A 17,150-nucleotide genomic window follows, 5' to 3' on the forward strand; every position below is an offset into this window, starting at 1 on the left:
AGAGTGATGAAGGAAAGGAAGAGAGAAGGCATGGAGACCATGTGGATGGACCAAGAGGATTTGCCATGAGTGAACCAGAGTGAGCCAGTGCAAGACTCAGATGCAGGTAAAGGGCCCCATGGCTAAGATGTAGGCAAGATAGATGGTGAGAATAGCTTAGAACCTGCCTAGCACCGTGCCAGCAGCTTGTGGATAAGAAAAAGATATCAGGTCTCTGCATCATTTATTTGGGAGCGAAAATGGACTAGAGTGGACATAGAAATGCTCTGCAGTTGTTTGGGATCAAAGTGGGCGGAGACCTGTAACCCCACAAACTCACATTAGACACCAAATAAGATAAAGCTAAACCTGGTTTTGGATTCCTTAAGTGTTTTGAATATGATCCAATGAGCAGTATCATCAAAGTCAGAGAGGGGACAGTGGACAGAAGGGATGACTAAGGGACAGAGTGCTGTTGGAAAAAAGTTATATCTCTCCACTCTTGGGAGGCAGAAGGCAGAGTGTTCCCCTTGTAGCAGAGAGGAGGCCTTCAGACTTGGCTCCATCCCTGGCTTAGCTCCTGGTTCAAGGCCTGGGTGGGGATAAATCAGAGGGCTCTCTCCCAGGCGAATCTTAAGGAACACTGATGGTCTGAGCCCTCTCTCTCCCAGTGGATAGTTGTATGTTTACAGTTTTAAATGTGGGTTTTGTTTTTTTAATATATTAAATGTAATGTTTATCATAAAATTAGAGTTTTGAAAACAGAACTTGGGTATTAACCATCACCACCTGCAAGGTGTATCTTCTTCCAATCATCTTTACCCTGGAACACATATTTTGTGTATATATATTTATATACATGTAAAGAAATATACATGCATATTCATACAAATGTATGTATGCAAAGTAGATGCTGCTTTGTAATCTCTTCATTTCTATGCACAAGTGGGTTGCATTTGTGTCTGTGCGTGCCTGTGGACATCTGTGTGTGCATGCATGTGGGCATTTGTGTCCGTGCATATGTGTGGGTGTTTGTGTCTGTACATATGTGTGGGCGTTTGTATGGCTAGTGTGTATGCATGTGTATATGCATGCGCGTGTGTGTATGGGTGTTTGTTTGTGTGTGTGTTCATGGCTGGAGGTGGAACCTAGGGCTCCGTGCACGGTAGACAAAAGCTCTACCCAGCTAAGTGTAATCTCCAGCCTCCCTTCTGTTATTCATGGTTATAAAACCCAGATCACATACAGTCGACCATCTAACCATGCTTTACACTAATACACAGGTCATGACTATGCCCAGCACCACCTCTGTCTCCCACAGACTTCATGCTGTGAAACCATATTCCTATGTGAAGCTACTTTAACCTTCGCATGCTCCCTTGATCCCTGCAGCCGCATCAGTGTCCTGTAGGACTGGGGAGACAGGCTAGGGGAAAACTGTTTCTCATCACGCACAAGGCCCCAGGTCACAAATATTTTTCAAAGAAGCCAAGAAAACTGCTTTTGCTACATGGGAGGTACAGTTTGGTCCTTCTAGCATGTGTTCTCCACTGGATCTTTTCTTAGAATGGCTAACCAGGGATGGCACAGGAACATGGCCCCAAAGAACAACAACCCACCCAGTGAGCAAGCTGGGGACTTTCCAGCCCTTTTAATTACTTCAAAGCGCAAGCCTTGGTCCACAGACTATCTGCTTTTAATACATTTCTAACCCTTGCATGTCTTTAAAAAATGAACAAAAACATCAACCAGTAACTGAACAGAGGGGATGCCAGGGCCTGCCTCCTGGCCTTGTGCAGGCAGCAGCAGCAGCAGCTCACTGCAACTTAGCAGGCTATTTTTGCCACTACCATTTACTCATGGCAAATGAACATGATTTACTAATTAATTGTAGTGTATTAATTGCATTGTGCTACCATAAAAGTATCAAAAGAAATGTGCTAAGTTTACAAAGTGCACCAAGTAGGTTTAAGGACTAGTGGCTGTTGCAGTGGTCTGTAATCGCGCAGAAAAGCCAAAGCCACAGAGGTCATTGAAAAATGGCTGCGGGTCAGTGGAGACCATAGCAGGCAGATGAAGGGGAGCAGTTACGTGGTTAACTTTTGAATTAAAAATGTTGATGTCCCCAGCACAGGGATCACCCAGTGAAGAGTGCTTTCCCCTCCTTCTCGCCCTTCCTTCTTCCTCTCAATTTCTTTTTTTAGAATCGTAAAAGAGAGACTGACAATGACCAATAGAGGATGTGCCAAAACCCCATCCCTGGTCCTCTGTGTGATGGGTGGGGTGGGACCCTTATCCTGAGTGCAGCTGTCACCCAGACCATCGAAAGAGGAAGCCAGATGATGTGTTTAAGTGAAACAAAAGGGAGCTCGCTGACTGCCAGTTGCATTTACTTGGGATGAACCCAAAAGACTGAAAAACAATGGCTCTGTTACTTGGCTGTGCCATTGAAACCAGCCAGCAGTTATTAGGCAGTACTTGGCATGAACGTGTTTGGAGGGAAAAATGTTTACTTCCCTGTCTGCTGCTGGCATACCAAACAAAGTGGAACTCTTCTTACAGATCTGAGTAATTTGGGCTTTTGTTGTTGTTGTTGTTGTTAGTACAAATGGTTTCAGGGTTGAATTTTTGAGACAGAGTCTTACTTAGTCTGTAGCTCAAGGTAGCCACAAACTTGGGTCCATCCCCCTGTCTCAGCCTCTCATGTTCTGGGATTATAAGCATGCAAATGTCTATCAGGCTTTATTATACCTGTCACATGTCTAGAAATAAACAGTATTTATTCAGACGATAAAGAGAGAGCAAAACAGTGTGACGTACACTTCTAGAGGATAATAAATATTCCTCAAATCATGTAACAATATGACATTGTTTTAAAGTATCAAAGTAATATAAGGTAATTAGTCTCAAGTTTTCATCTTGAAATGACCTTTTCCTCCAGCCACAGGATGTTAGCTACCAGCCAAAATGACAAAAGATTCCACTTTGGCAAGTGTGGGTGTGGCATCTACCAAGGAGGAAAACATCTTCTCCTTCTCTGGACCCAAGAGCTGCGTGAACGGAACTGCATTTAGAAAGCAAGACGCTTACGTGAGCTGAGACATCATTCTGGTGGAAAGCCTTCCGCAATGCCTGTGTGAGCCCTTTGGTTACCCCAAGCTTCAAGGACTCGCTGCTCTGAATTCTCCTCTGAGTTAGGAAGAAAACTGTGGGGTGAAATAGAAGCAAGAATGAACCACATAATGAACAAGCAGCCCCCCAGCCTCTATGTCCATCAAATCCAGAGCACAGCTGAATAAGCAAAGGTCACTCAATCAGGTGACAGGCTGGGAGAAGTGACTATCGGTTCTAATTAAGGCCCAAGCCATATATGGCGTTCTAATGCCAAAGAGCCGGTTTTCTGATGGCAGTTCATTTCTAATCCATGCTGCCTCTGACCTTGAGGACCAGCCCCTGTATGCCTGGTCCCCAGTGAGTCAGCGTGCAACCACATTTCTGTAACAGCATCCGTTGACAATGTACTTAGAGATGGACGGTCCCTGAGCTGGACTCTACAGCTCTAATCAACCCTGAGTCCAGAAGGGACAGGTCCAGTTCACAGATGGGCATGCAAATGGCACCAGTGACAGAATTTAATAGTCACTATGAGAAGGACAACAGAGTTGTGTCAGGGTTTTTGGAAAAGGCTGGGATACGGGGAGGTTTCCATGGGGATTGGTGTTTCCAATGAGTATTCAAGGACAGCAGCAGTCAGCCAGGCTAGGTTGGGGGAGACTGTGACCCCTCCACACACACTCCCAGATCCAGGAGAGGCATGGGGGGAAAGAGGTGAACCATGTCAGTGTTCGTGTTTAGTTTGGTTCTAAGGGAGACAGAAAATAAGGGATTTAAAACAAAGAAATGCATTCTAGAAGATTCTCTCAACAACAGGCTGGCAAATAGATTGAAGAAGACAGGAATGAAGATAGATATGTGTGTAGGGTTGCAGAAATTCAGGTAAATGATGGTGACAGCAGGCACTAGGCAGGTGGCAGTGGAGGGGGGTGGATGGAGCGAAGGGATATTCAGGCATGAGAGTGGGAAGAGCTGGTGTCTGGTCACCATGGTCAGCCGAGGCTAGTGCCAGGGCAGGGAAGAGGAGCCCAGAAGGTGTTTCTGAATGGAGCAGGACTGGGAGAAGGTAAGGATCTGGAGAGGGGAGTTGGGGATAAAACCCAGATGGTATCATCTTGAGAAACGGAAAGAGATACTGTATTCTCTGCTGCGCCTAGCCTCACGATTTCCCATTTTAGAATAAGATATGTCTTGAGATATAATTTCCTTTCTTTCTTTGTGGGTCGAGGAGGAAGGCGGGACATGAGCACTCAACACTGGCGTGCTCTTTCAAATACTCTGTCTAATGCTTTTTATAGAAAACACTGCTCCACTACTGGCAGCACGTTATGCCTGCTAGACTTGCTGCAACCGGGGTGCAGGGCAAAGGAGAGAGCAACCCCACTTTGCTCATGGCTCCAGTATCACCTGCCCCAAAGAAATCATCTGACTTCCTGGCTTCCTCCTGTGTGTCTTAACTGTCTACTTGGCCTCTGTCGATTAAGAAATCCTTTCTGAATGGTGCAGCACTTCCCAAGACTTAGTGCTAAATGAATCACATTGTTTATTCATGTGAGACATCCCTGGTGTGCTTCACCAAGCACGCTGCGTTCTGGCATTCCCTGACCCACTGGACTACTTGGGGTTTTCCTGGGCACCTCTGACATCAGAACCAGTCCTGGGACTAGAATCCATGTCATCCAATGTTCCCCTCCTCTAAAACTGACTAGGAGTCGAGGTTTCTCAACCTTGACATATGGATTAGTCTGTTTCTGCCTTCCTACCTCACGTGTGCACGTGTGCATTTGTGTGTGCACATGAGTGTGCATGTACATGCACACACTCAACTGAGTGCAGGTGCATGTATGTATTCAGTTGTGTGTCTATGCATGTCTTTGCACGTGGAAACAAGAGGACAAGCCCAGGTTATCCCTCAGGTACTACCCACCTTGTTTTTTGAAACAGGGTCTCTCACTGCAGCTCATCCAGTAGGCTAGATTGACTGGACAGTGAGCCCCAGAGGTCTGCCTGTTTCTCCTCTGTCATACCCAGCTTTTTAAAAACACGGATTCAAAGTGGTTAACTCGGGTCCTTATGTTAAGCACTTTAGCGACTGAGTGTTGTCCCCAGCTGCAGACAGTCATTACTGTGCAGACTGAGCGCTGGAGAATGTTAAACATAATTCTAAGTGCCTGCAAGTTCCAAATAATACTCCCTTCCCCAAGCGTGACAAAGCCAAATGCCTCTTGGAACAAGAGTGCTCCTGATGGACAAGCACTGGTTTGGCACTTTCTGTCACCTCTCTGAAGTCAGGACTGCAGAACAATAAGACAGTGACCTCTTACCTGTCTTCACTAGGGACTTGTGGGACATCTGACAGTCCAAGTTGGATGCCATTCTGCCAGTTGTGACCATCGCAGTAGACACAGCTGGAAAAGCAGCATCCGTGTTTCCTGTCTGCAAAGATGGCAGTCTCGTGGCCTTTACTGATGCCGTCATGGACGTTAGCGCGGCAGTGACTGTCAGTGGGCGGGGCGTGGATGCTCTGGGTGTGTCTGGCCTGGTAGGATTGGGGAGACCAGTGTGCGTGGCTTGTGGCTTCTTGGGGAGGTGTGTTGTGGACAACAGGCCTGACACAGAGCCTGTGGCCCCTTGCACGGCTGTGTGTGTGCTCAAGCTGTGTGCTGTCCGGGCGAGCATGTAGGTCGGTGTGAATGAGAAGGCTGTGTGGATGGTCCCTGCTGTCACCTTTGGGCCTGAGGCTGCCTTGTTGGTGACATTTTTTGCTAGAGCAGTGGTCAGACTGCTCTTGGCTAAGCTGCTGCTGCCGCCGCCTCCGCCGCCAGTGCCCTTAGCAGTGAGGGCCGCAGACAGTGGCGCTGGACTTGATTTTCTCAGAAACAACGTGGTGGTGGCGGTGGCTGCTGCGGTTGCTGACAGTTCTCCTTTGGAGGGCACAGAGGTTCCCACTGCAAAGAGAGAAAAGGAAAAATGTGTCACTGGACCGGGATGCACACGCCACGGTCTTGATGATGAAGGAATGTCGCTTATGAGCTTGCTAGTGTAAGAAATCTCTGCATCTCAGGCTCGCAGAGGGGAGAGCTCAGGGAAACAGCCTTAGGTTCATTAAGTCAATCAGCCATAACGAGAATGCCGCTCACAGCAAAGCCATGGTTGTTGATAACAAGACATACATTCTGAATACTTTAAAAAAAAATAAAAAAAATAAAAACTCAGGTAGGCGGGGTGGATCGGCGGCCTGCCTGTCTGGAGCTGTACCTCACTCTGACCGAGGGGAGGCAGGCTGCTTCAAAGCAAAGCTGAGCATCTGTGTGAAGCTTGAAGATGCTTTGGCCGAAAAAGCAGTCATACCTGTTTTCTGGGTACCAGGAAACAAACTACCTGTGTGAGTGGCTGCACCTGTCCATTTCTTGGGGCGCCGGGAGGTTCGCAGTACTTTGGAAGGGGTCCTGGAAAAGGCACCGGTTGATACGGAAGGTGAGGCTGTAGATGAGTGATATTCCAGGACACTCTGGGATTGTGGGGAGCCATTTTCCCCCGGTGACAGATAGATGTCACTGTAAATTTGTGAACCTGTGTCTGTTCCGTCTGAAAGCATTTGGTGCAAGCTAGCCGCAGAAGCTAAACTTGGCCAGGTTGGCCAAAAAGGATGGGCTGGCCGGATGGGCAGTTGTGACATAGGATGTTGACTTGTGGGGGAGTAGTAATGAACCATTTCTGTGTCGAAGTCTCTGGCATGCTTGCCTGTGGGCAGGAGGTCTGTGTGGCTTTCGACTACAGCTTCTTCTGAGAGTTGGAGAGGCTGGCTGGTCCTGGGATTGAGGACTGTGTCCTGGAAGTTAAAGCTGTCTGCAGCCACCAGCTGCCCAGCAATCTCTTTGAAATTCTGAGATTGTAATGCATTGGCAGCTGAAGTTGTACCACCGGGAAGAGCCGCTGAGGCTGGATGAAGTTCCCAATGTGTGGAGTTAATTGTATGAGTGTTTACATCGTGATTGGTTGGCTGCTGAGAGCCAGATAGCCCCGATTGTGTGGCGAGGGATGCAGTTTCTGCTGAAAGAAAGCTCCAGAAAACATCTGTGGCTGCTGGCTTTCTCATGCCTCCCATTGTTGGGAGACCACGGACGTCGGTGGAGGAGGGAAGTTCTGTCACCTGTTTGGAAGCTGAAGCTGGCAACTCTGACTGGCTTGTGACAGCTGCGAGAGTCTCTAGCTTGGTGCCAGAAGAGCGAGGAGAAGAGGCTTGTGTGGTGAGCGTGGATGATGGAGGTGACCCTGGAGGAGAGAGGTCTGTTCTTAGTGCTGTCATGATGAGAGGTGAGAGACGACCTGTGCTAAAATCAGAGGTGGATCCCTTCACTGCACGACGACTGGGGGCCTCTTTCGTTGGCAGAGCCCACAGAGAAGCTGTCCCGTTTGCCTTTTCATTTATCCAGAAAATGGCTGCCGCGCTGTCCTCCTTTTGCTGAGGAAATGTCCAAATTGTAGGAGGAGGATTAGGAAGTTTGCTTGAGAGAAGCTGTGTGGCTTCAGGAAGGTCCTCATCACGGTCATCTTCCCGGGCCGTGGGTGCCTCTGGCGCAGGGGCTTGAGAGGCGTGGTCCTCATTGGACTGGAGGACAGTAAGCAGGAAGAGAGGGGTGCCTGTCCCCTTCGGTGGTGATCCAGGAGCTGCCTCAGGGTGGACCATTTGCCCTTGACCGAGTGTAGTGAGAGGCTGAGGAGGAGGCACCAAAGAGGAAGGTTTGCTCTCTGGGGAGAGGGTGGGCTTCCTGGAACTCTCTGGCACTTCTGACAAATGTGGCCAGTTGGCCAAACTATTTGTAGGAGGAACAGGGGCTAGCTCTCTGCTGGTCATCACTGACTCTGCAGTCTGGAATCGTGGGGCCCAGGCCTCATAGCTTGCTGCCGCTGTGCGCAGATAAATGGGCAATGATTCTGCACTGCGCCCTCTGACAGACCCCGCTGTGCGGGCTGGCTGGGTAGATACAGGGCTCAAAGCCTCTTTCCACGTGGACCGTGAGGAGGTTCCACCTGGAAGGCCTCCAGGGGCTAGGGAAGGGAGAGACAGGTGGTCCAGTTCTGCTATGGAGCTCAGAACCCCAGGAGTTGGGGAAGCTGCTGAGTGGGGACTCTCTGATGGGGACAGCTCAGAGTACTGCTTTGTTGAGGATGTAGAAAAGTCTAGGCGAGGGGTACCTATGAGAGTCTGGGCATTTCTGGATGGAAAGAGGTTTGTTTTATGAAAAAATGGGTTCAGGACATTAACTGGGCTCTGACCTGACGAGGAGTCAGCTGGTGTCATTTGGGGAAACAAAGGCACTTTGGTGGGCTGCTGTACTGGCTTAGGAGGGGGGATGGAATGCGGTGAGTCGGGGGCCAATGAAGATGATGATGGCGGAGGGAGAAGGGAGCTGTCTGACCTCAACAGATGCTTTGAAAGGGAAGGCATCTCTACCAGGGGCTGTGATGGGGAGACAGCGCTTGAGGTGGCTGATGGGGCTGTAGGTAATGGGGGAAGCATGCTGGTGCGAGGCAAACCTGACATGTCCGCTGCTTCTCTTCCCCCTTCAGGTCTTGTTTGGAACAGAGTCTCAGTGGGGTCCTTGGCAAGATCCAGGGAGGCGCTATGTCCACTTCCTTGGTAAAGCGATGACGAGAAGTCCACATGCGCCCTGGTCCTACTGTGTGCCTTGGGCAGGGGTGTCTGGGGTAGCTTCGGCAAGGTCGCGTTGTCAGGAGGCCGTCCCAGCACGTTCTTGAGTCTGTCCGCTGCTGAGGAAGACTTGACTTCCAAGAAAGGCCATGTTGGTGAAATTGGTAACAATTTCCCAAGGGGAAAGGACTCTGAGGTCGGAGTGACATGAATCTGTAGATTGTCTGTCCCTGTGAAGGAAAGCATCCACATGAGATGTGGGATCAGGATGCGGCTGCAGTGGGCGGGCGCTGGAGGCAAGGAGCAGGCAAGACAGCAGGCAAGACCTGCTCCCCCCCACCCCCCCATGACTGGCAGTAATGTATGTTCCACCACGCCTGCTTGATGAAGGGATTTTAAAACAACATTATGGGAGACACTCGTGGGTTTAAATGGCTTTCTATTACTTACTAGGCTTAAAGCATAGAAAAATCAGAAAGATGTGGCTGCCTGCAACTAGCAAATGATACCAAAAGAGACATGACCCGAGAACCCATGATGCACAAGACTGAAGGAATGTGAAAAATATACTCAAGAAAATATCTCAAGGATAAATGGCTTCAATAGAATGCATTTCTCTTGGATTTAAAAGGATCCCTGGTTCTTTGTTCATGCTGTGTCAAGGAGCAGAAGGGATTTCTTTCACATTAGGTTATTTCCAAAAGAAAAATTATTCATATTCCACCTAGGACGGGAGACACCTCTCAAAAGGCCTGGTGTCACTAGAAGCTCCTGCTGAGACCGGAACTGTCAGCACAATGTGTGACGCCCAGCAGGAAGCTGAGGAGAGATTGACAGGTAGGAGTGATTGACACACAGCAGGAAAGCAGGGCATGGAACATGGAAGTCTGGGATGCCACGTGTCATGCACGCACCTTCCTCCCTTTGATGAACTGTGTAGTTCTAGCTTCCAGGAGCTCAAAATCACTCTTGCCACTTTTTGCCTTAGGAACACAAATCTTGCCACATGTGCCTCGTAGGGACTCTAATAGGCTCTGTGATGGTTTGTATATGCTTGGGCCAGGGAGTGGCACTATTAGAAGGTGTGGCCTTCAGATGCCCCTCTCCCCCGGAGTTCCCAGGGACTGGACCACCAACCAAAGAGTACACATGGAGGGACCCATGGTTCTGGCCACAAATATGGCAGAGGGCAGCCTTGTTGGATATCAGCCTTAGGTGCCATTTGTTTCTCAAGAGCCATCGTCCATAGTTCTTTGAGACAAGATTTCTCACTGGGACCTAGAACTTGCCAAGTAAGCTGAACTAACTAGCTAGAAGGTCCCAGAGATCAATCCTCCTGTCTCCACATCCCCCATGCTGGGATTACAAGCATGCACCAGTGTGCTTAGCTTTTTACTGGCCTCTGGAGAGCAAACTCAATTAGTTCCTCTTGTTCCAGGGGCAAGGACTTTATCAACTGAGTGGTCTCCTTGGGCTGTAATGCTTTAAGCATTTTAAATTAAAGGAATGATACTTGGACAGATTTCTACACTCTTCGTGAAAACAGTAGAGCCATTTGATAGAATCTGTTTATTAGGAATTCAGAAGGTCTGATTGTTAAATATCTTCAGCCACCCAGAGCTGGGCACGTGTCTCTGGCCTCAGTTGCACGTATAAGGACAACAGACACAGCCAAACTACTCCACTCAGCTACTGTGGGGCGAGCAAATAAACTCATGGAGGAGGAGGGACCAGCTGTCTATGCAGAAAATCACGAAACAAACAAGCTCTGATTACGGCCTGGCCTTGCTTGTTTAATGTAAGAGGAGCTGTGGCCCACAAAGGGGACAGCCTCTGCTGGAAGAGAGGTCGGTATGAGGGGCCCTAGGCTGCATCTCCAGTTGCTTTTCTCAGGGACTGTATTCTGCCAACCGAAAAAGGAACAACTGGAGAAAGTCTTATAATAGGAAGGCTTTGCGAATACGCAACAGCCTCTCCGTGACAAAAGCTGAGCTGTGATGGTCTTCTAAGATGGTGTTTCCAGTTTCCCCTTGTGCAGCTTGGAGAAGGACAGGTGGACGGTGTCTTTCACCCTAAGTAAGAACACGTGGTCAGCTTTCCTTTTGATCTTCTGTGCTCTTGTGAGTTCCCTTTTTCTTTTTTAAATAAATTTTTAACTTATTTTAACTTTATATGTATGGGTATTTTGCCTGCATGTATCTGTGCATACCACATGCCTGTCTGGTGCCCACAGCAGAAGGTGTCAGACTCCCTGTAACTGGATTTACAGATAGTTCTGAGCCACCATGTGGGAATCGAACATTGGTCCCTTGGAAGAACAACAAGTGCTCTTAATCTCTGAGCCATCTCTCTGGCCCTGTATTCTTGTTTTTAACTTTTTCCCCATAGTTAGGATTGAGATGTAAGAAACTGGCCTCAAGTCATTTTAGGGTTTGTTAAGTTTAAACCCACACTGCCAACATCCTCAACGGGATTGGGATTGTTGCATTATGTAAAGACCAATGTCTTCTGAGTAAGGCACCCTCAAAAGGCTGACTGACTCCTTACAGCCACATCAGAACTCTTGGGCCTCTATCTGCAGGACCCCACATTCCCTATGGCCTCAGCTAGGCAAAGCCACTTTCAACGGACAACGGGAGCATTGTGCGGAGGTCCCGGTTCTTCTTGGGACCTGCTTCATGGTTTACAGTGGAAGTTGTGCTTCAGTGTTACCACATGTGACTTCTCAAAGGCCGCTGCAGATTCACATGGAAGGCAGGTGGCATGGCTTCATCCTCCCCACCCCCCATCCATGTCGTCTCCCACGTGGCCTGTGGAGTGTTTGCATCTAACCGGGTTGTGATGCGTGTGATTGAACAGAACCTCTGTCTAAGATAGTTTTACATCTTGTTATTTCACAGTTATGTTTTAAAATCTTTCTTAATGATTTGGATGTCAAGTGACAGGATCTCTGTGTGCTTTTATTAAAACAGGTTCAACCGTTGGTTGGATTTCAGAGTCAAAACTAACTCATCTTGTTTCAAAGACATAGTCTGGTAATGAAGAAGGATGATTGGGCCAAGCAGCTTTTGCTTTGAGCAAGATGTTCTCTCACAGCCATGCTGCAAAAGGAAGGAGCGGCTGCTAGGAGGAAGCAGGGGCTTTACTGACCACAGCTGGAGGAGGCCGATGAAAACCCCCAGGCTAAAGTGAAGAACGATGGCCTCAGGTGGATTTGTTCCTTCTGACTAGAATCCAGGGCTTCCCAAGGGAGCTTTTACTCTTTCACACAATTCCCAATGGGAAAGGAAGTAAACTGTGAAAGGTTTTAAGAAGTGCCATCTGCTGTGCTCCGGTGTGACATGCATTATTACTATCTCTACCTTCTGAGCACATGAATTCATGAAGCCTCATGAACGAACTTCTTAAAATACCACAATGATTGGCTGGGCACCATGTGATGAGCTCCCAGTAATAAGTTATAAACAAAAACAAAAAGTGTAGCTTCTGGCAGAGACATTTAATGTTGAAGGAAAACACTCTAAAGATCACTGTCTGGGCCAGTGACATGTCTCAGCTGATGAAGGCATGTCACACCAAGCCTGACAATTTGAATCAACAAAGTGTATGTGTATGCAGGCACATAGAGGTCCAAAATAACTTTTGGGCATCATTTTCTGTCCTACGATGTAGGTCTTGAGAATCGAACTTGAGCCATCTGGTTTGGTGGCAATCTCTTTTTATGTCATCTTGTTGTCTCCAAGTGTTGAATAATTTAATTCAACTGACTTTTCAGAATTCAACCCTTGGAATATGTGTTCGATACTTCTCAAACACTGTTGACTTCAGAATGTAATAATTTAAAAACAAAACTGACAATGACATACATAAAGCTGAGGGAGAAGCCATATTCACCGATTAGCAAGTGACACCCACTGAAAAGATGATTGGGGTGAAGAACTGCAAAAAATAGTGTATCAGAGGCATGTCAATGAATTGAAATGACTGGTAAATGAAGACACAGAGTAGGCACAAACATACAGGCTTATCTGTGTTCAAAACTTCCTTATGCAGAGATGATCGTGGGGGAACCCCCTTTAAAAATAATTTACTTTCTATGTAGGAGGAGCTGACTGAAGTTCACCATGAGCCTGAAGAAATTCAAGATAGCAAGACAAAATCAACAGCCTGTAGTAAAAATTCTGCCATTCTTAAACCAAAAGGTATTTCATACATTGAAATTCACATCTGTATGTAAGTTATAGACCATAAGCAATGAAACAAACATTCAGTGCCTTTTACACAGAAGAACAGAGCCCAGGTCCAAGACATTCTTGTTCTATTCTGACCTCTGTGGGTAGTTACATATGAGAGAGAGAGAGAGAGAGAGAGAGAGAGAGAGAGAGAGAGAGAGAGAGAGAGAGAGAGAGCCAGCTGGTAGTAGCACACACCTTTAATCCCAGCACTTGGAAGGCAGAGGCAGGTGGATCTTTGTGAGTTCAAGGACAGTCTGGTTTACAGAGTTAGTTCCAGGACAGCCAAGGCTAAAAACAGTAGAACCATGTCTTGAAAATAACCCAAATAATAATAGTAGTAGTAGTAGAACTTCCTGTTTAGAACTCCAAGTAGAACTGGAAATAGTTCAAGAATTGGCAAACACTATTACATGAGATTGAAAAGCTCCACACAGCAAAGGAACGTATCAGCCGAGTGGACATACAGCTTAGAGAAGGAGAGCGAGCCAGCCGTGCTTCAATCTCGATGCAGATGTTACATCTCGATAGTGCATTTAGAATCTATGAAGAACTGCAAGATCAAACACCACAAACAAGCTGCCAGTCAATAAATGGGCTGATGAGCTAAAGTCATCTCAAAAGAAGAAATTCAAGTATCCAACAAATAATTATTGTAATATCCAACCTCCAGCCATCAGGTAAATTAAAACTACTTAGAGGATCTGTCTCACCACAGGCAGAATAACTGTCATTTAAAAAGCAACAAGGATGTAATGAAGGAGAAACGCTTATTCACTGTTGGTGAATATGTAGATTGGCGAAGCCACATATAAATCAGTATAAACATTTATCAAAAAATAAAAAATAAAACTACCATACGACTCACATTCAGAATTCCTGGGCATAAAACTGAAGGACCTCTGTATCTCATCACTGAGACACCTGCCCAGCCATGTCTTACTGTTCTATTCACAATAGCAAGGACATTGAACCGTCTTGGGTGTCCATTAGCAGAGAATAGATAATAATTATTCAACTGTAAAGAAAAAGGAAATGTACAGAGAAACATGCAGAACTAGAAAATACTCTAAGAGAGGCAATCCAGGCAACAGGTAACATGCTTATCACATGTCCTCTTCTGTTCACAGGTCTTAGCTTCAACGTGTTTATGTTTACATGTATAGGGATGAAGGTGGATGGAAGCCATGCAACTAGAAAGCAGCCATGAGAGGGGAGAGGAGGCTTTTGGTAAGGGAGGGGAAGCATAATAGAAACTGTGTGACATTGGGGTCAGAAGGAGAAGTACGCCAGGGAGATGGGAGAGTGGAGCACGGAGAATAGGTTTAGACAAACTTAGTGTATATGAAGGTGCCAAAAGGAACCTATTATCGTGTATAGTGATTCAAAAATAAAACAGTAAATTAAAATTCTAAAACTGAGTTAGGATCCAGCCATGGTTCTTTGTACTGCTCCACCAGGATGACATTTGAGTGCCACATTAAGAAACTGACATGGGGGCTGGCAAGATGCCTGTCTTAGGTCCTTTTCTATTGCTGTGATGAGACACCATGACCAAGGCAACTTACAGATGAGATTATGTGGGACTTACAGTTTCAGAGGGTTATTAATTAGAGTGCATGAGCATCAAGGCAGGGAAGCAGGCAGGCTGGAGTGGCACTAGAACAGTAGATAAGAACTTACATCCTAATACACAGGCCCAGGACAGAGAAAGCTAACTGGGGGGGGGGTGGGAACAATGTCGGTGTGTGAAGCCTCAAAGCCCACCCCCAGAAGCACACCTCTACCAGCAGGGCCTTCCTAATCCTTCCCAAATAGTTACACCACCTAGGGACCAAGTATTCAAATATATGAGCCTCGGGGGGGGGGGGGAGCATTCTCATTCAGGCCACCAAAATGGCTCAGTGGCTTCAGGTACTTGCTACCAAGCCTAATGGCTTGGTTTGATCCCTGGAACCCACGTGGTGGAAGGAGAGAACCAGTTCTCAAAATTTGCCACACCATGCATGAATCCCCCGCCATGCACATTCAGTAAGTAAACAAACAAACAAACAAAAACCAAAAAGAGCAAGTACCGACTAAAGAAGTTGAGATTAGAATGGGGGTTACAAGTGGGCAGGGGATTAGGAATAGGGAGGGATGGGGAGAGGTTGGTCAGTGGTACTAAGTTAAGATTAGGCAGAAGCCGAATGTTCTGGTGTACTGCTGCCTAGAACACTGGCCAGAGCTAATGTGTTGCACATTTCACAAAAACTACAAGAATGGACTTTGTCTGTTTCCCCACAAATTTTTAGGAGATGTGTTCAACCTAATTTTAAAATACTGCAATATACTATGCATCAGTACATGGTGTGGCATCTGATTAACGTGCACAGCTTTTATGTTTTCACATATCAATTAAATTTAAAGGCTTTAGTATTTTTTTCTTACATGTGAATGAGTGTTTTGCTTGGATGTATTCATGTGCATCATTGCATGCAGTACCCGGGAAAGCAAGAAGAGGGTATCAGAACCCCTGGACCTGAAATTCCAGGTTGCTGTGAGCTGCCATGTGGATGCTGGGAACCCAACTCAGGTCCTCTGCAAGAGCAGCAAGTGTTTTTAACTGCCTAGCCATCTCTTAAGTCCCCTAAATGCACATTGAAATAGAGGAGATTATCTTGGTGGAGATCTTACCTTGTAAAGAGGGGTCCCCGTCTGCCTGCACTGAGATCCCAGGGGACACTCAGAGCTTTATGAGTGTCAAAGCCTAGCACCCTGAAGTATCAGTGTTGTCAAAAGCAGAGGACAAAGAGCTTATCTCTGAGGATGAAGATGTGATCTTGAGTTTGATGTAACATTGGATGGCTAGAGCCTTCAGGAGGCATGCTGGCTGTTTGTATCTGCCATTGACCTTAGGGGTCCATTTTATTTCTCTCTGTTCTGGGGGCTGTCACAAACGTTTAAAGAGACTCATTGACAGGGGTCAGAATCTCTCTGACACACATGGGAAGGCTTTTCTGAAACATTCATTTATTTGTATGGTTGTGTGTCCTTGATCAAACCCCTACCCTCCTACTGCGGTCTCCTAAGGATTATGCATGTACAGGCTATAGTAGCCTCGTGTTTACGTTTGTGAGGATGTCAGCAGTACATCCATAACTCCTATAGATCATTCCATGAATCCAGATGTGGAGGTCAGAGGGTAGCTTGCAGGAGTCAGTTCTCTCTTTACTCCATATGTATCCTGGAGATCAAACTCAAGTCATCAGGCTCCATGGTAAGTGCCTTTACCCAAAAGCCATCTGACCAGCCATGGAAAAACTTTTTGGATGTGTTATTTAACAGCAGACCAGGGGAAGAGAGATTATAGCTTAATAATAAAAGAGAGCCCTCTAATTAATAAAATCGTGGGAAGCACAATGCACTGGTTTAAGTTATTGAACTCATCAGTACTACACGTACCCAAATGTGCATCTTTCATATTGATTCATCTCTTCCTCCCTTCCTTCATTTCTTCCCTTCTCCCTCCTCCTCTCTGTCCCCCGGCAAATGACTGCTATATGCCACACTATGGAGTAAACAATGTCTTGGAGGAAAAAAGGATGACCTCTGGCTTCATGGAATGTACTGAGCTATAGGAGATATGGATGTAACGTTGACATCCTCACAAATGTAAGCATGAAGCTACTATAGCCTGTAGATGCTATAATCCTTAGAACACAGTAGGGGGGTAGGGGTTTCATCAAGGAATCAGAGAAAAGCAATACTGAGAAAGTATCAAGACCCAAAGAACAAGGGAATGTAAAATGTCCCATGCAGAGGAACAAGTATATACAAAGACCCTGCAACAGAAAACAGAAATAAGAACATGAGGGACTGGGGAGATGGCTCAGTGGTTAAGAACATTGGCTGTTTTGCCTGAGGACCCAGTTTTAATTCCTAGCATCCCCATGGTGACTCACAACTATCTCTAGCCCCAGTCCTGGGGGACCTGACAGTCTCTTCTGCCAGTGGACACACATAATGCACAGACATACACCCAGGCGAAACACCCATACCGGTCCGGCGGCTGTCCCGCCCAAGGAGGGGTGTTCGCCTGGCAGCAGTCCCCAGGCTGATCCGGCACCGGCACCTTTCCCCGCCTGAGGAGGGGTGTTCGCCTGGGAGTAGCCCCCCCGGCATCCAGC

The 17,150-nt window shown here is 47.0% G+C and overlaps 1 protein-coding gene across 5 annotated transcripts in view; it reads right to left on the reverse strand.

Annotated features, from left to right (window-relative positions):
• Kiaa1549l (KIAA1549 like) overlaps positions 1-17,150 on the reverse strand; it is a 274,999-nt gene that overhangs the window by 109,010 nt on the left and 148,839 nt on the right. For 2 of the 5 annotated variants that reach the window (XM_021192931.2, XM_029536391.1), the window contains exons 2-4: positions 8,635-8,979; positions 5,418-6,041; positions 3,070-3,185 (exon numbers count right to left, since the gene is read on the reverse strand). In XM_021192931.2, coding sequence (XP_021048590.1) covers positions 3,070-3,185; positions 5,418-6,041; positions 8,635-8,979 — 1,085 coding nt within the window. Of the gene's footprint in view, positions 1-3,069; positions 3,186-5,417; positions 6,042-6,444; positions 8,603-8,634; positions 8,980-17,150 lie in introns of those variants that run through there. The other 3 variants (XM_029536390.1, XM_029536389.1, XM_029536392.1) reach the window with 3 other exon arrangements.

The sequence above is a fragment of the Mus pahari genome, chromosome 3, assembly GCF_900095145.1.
Source record: "Mus pahari chromosome 3, PAHARI_EIJ_v1.1, whole genome shotgun sequence".
NCBI classification, from domain to species: domain Eukaryota; kingdom Metazoa; phylum Chordata; class Mammalia; order Rodentia; family Muridae; genus Mus; species Mus pahari.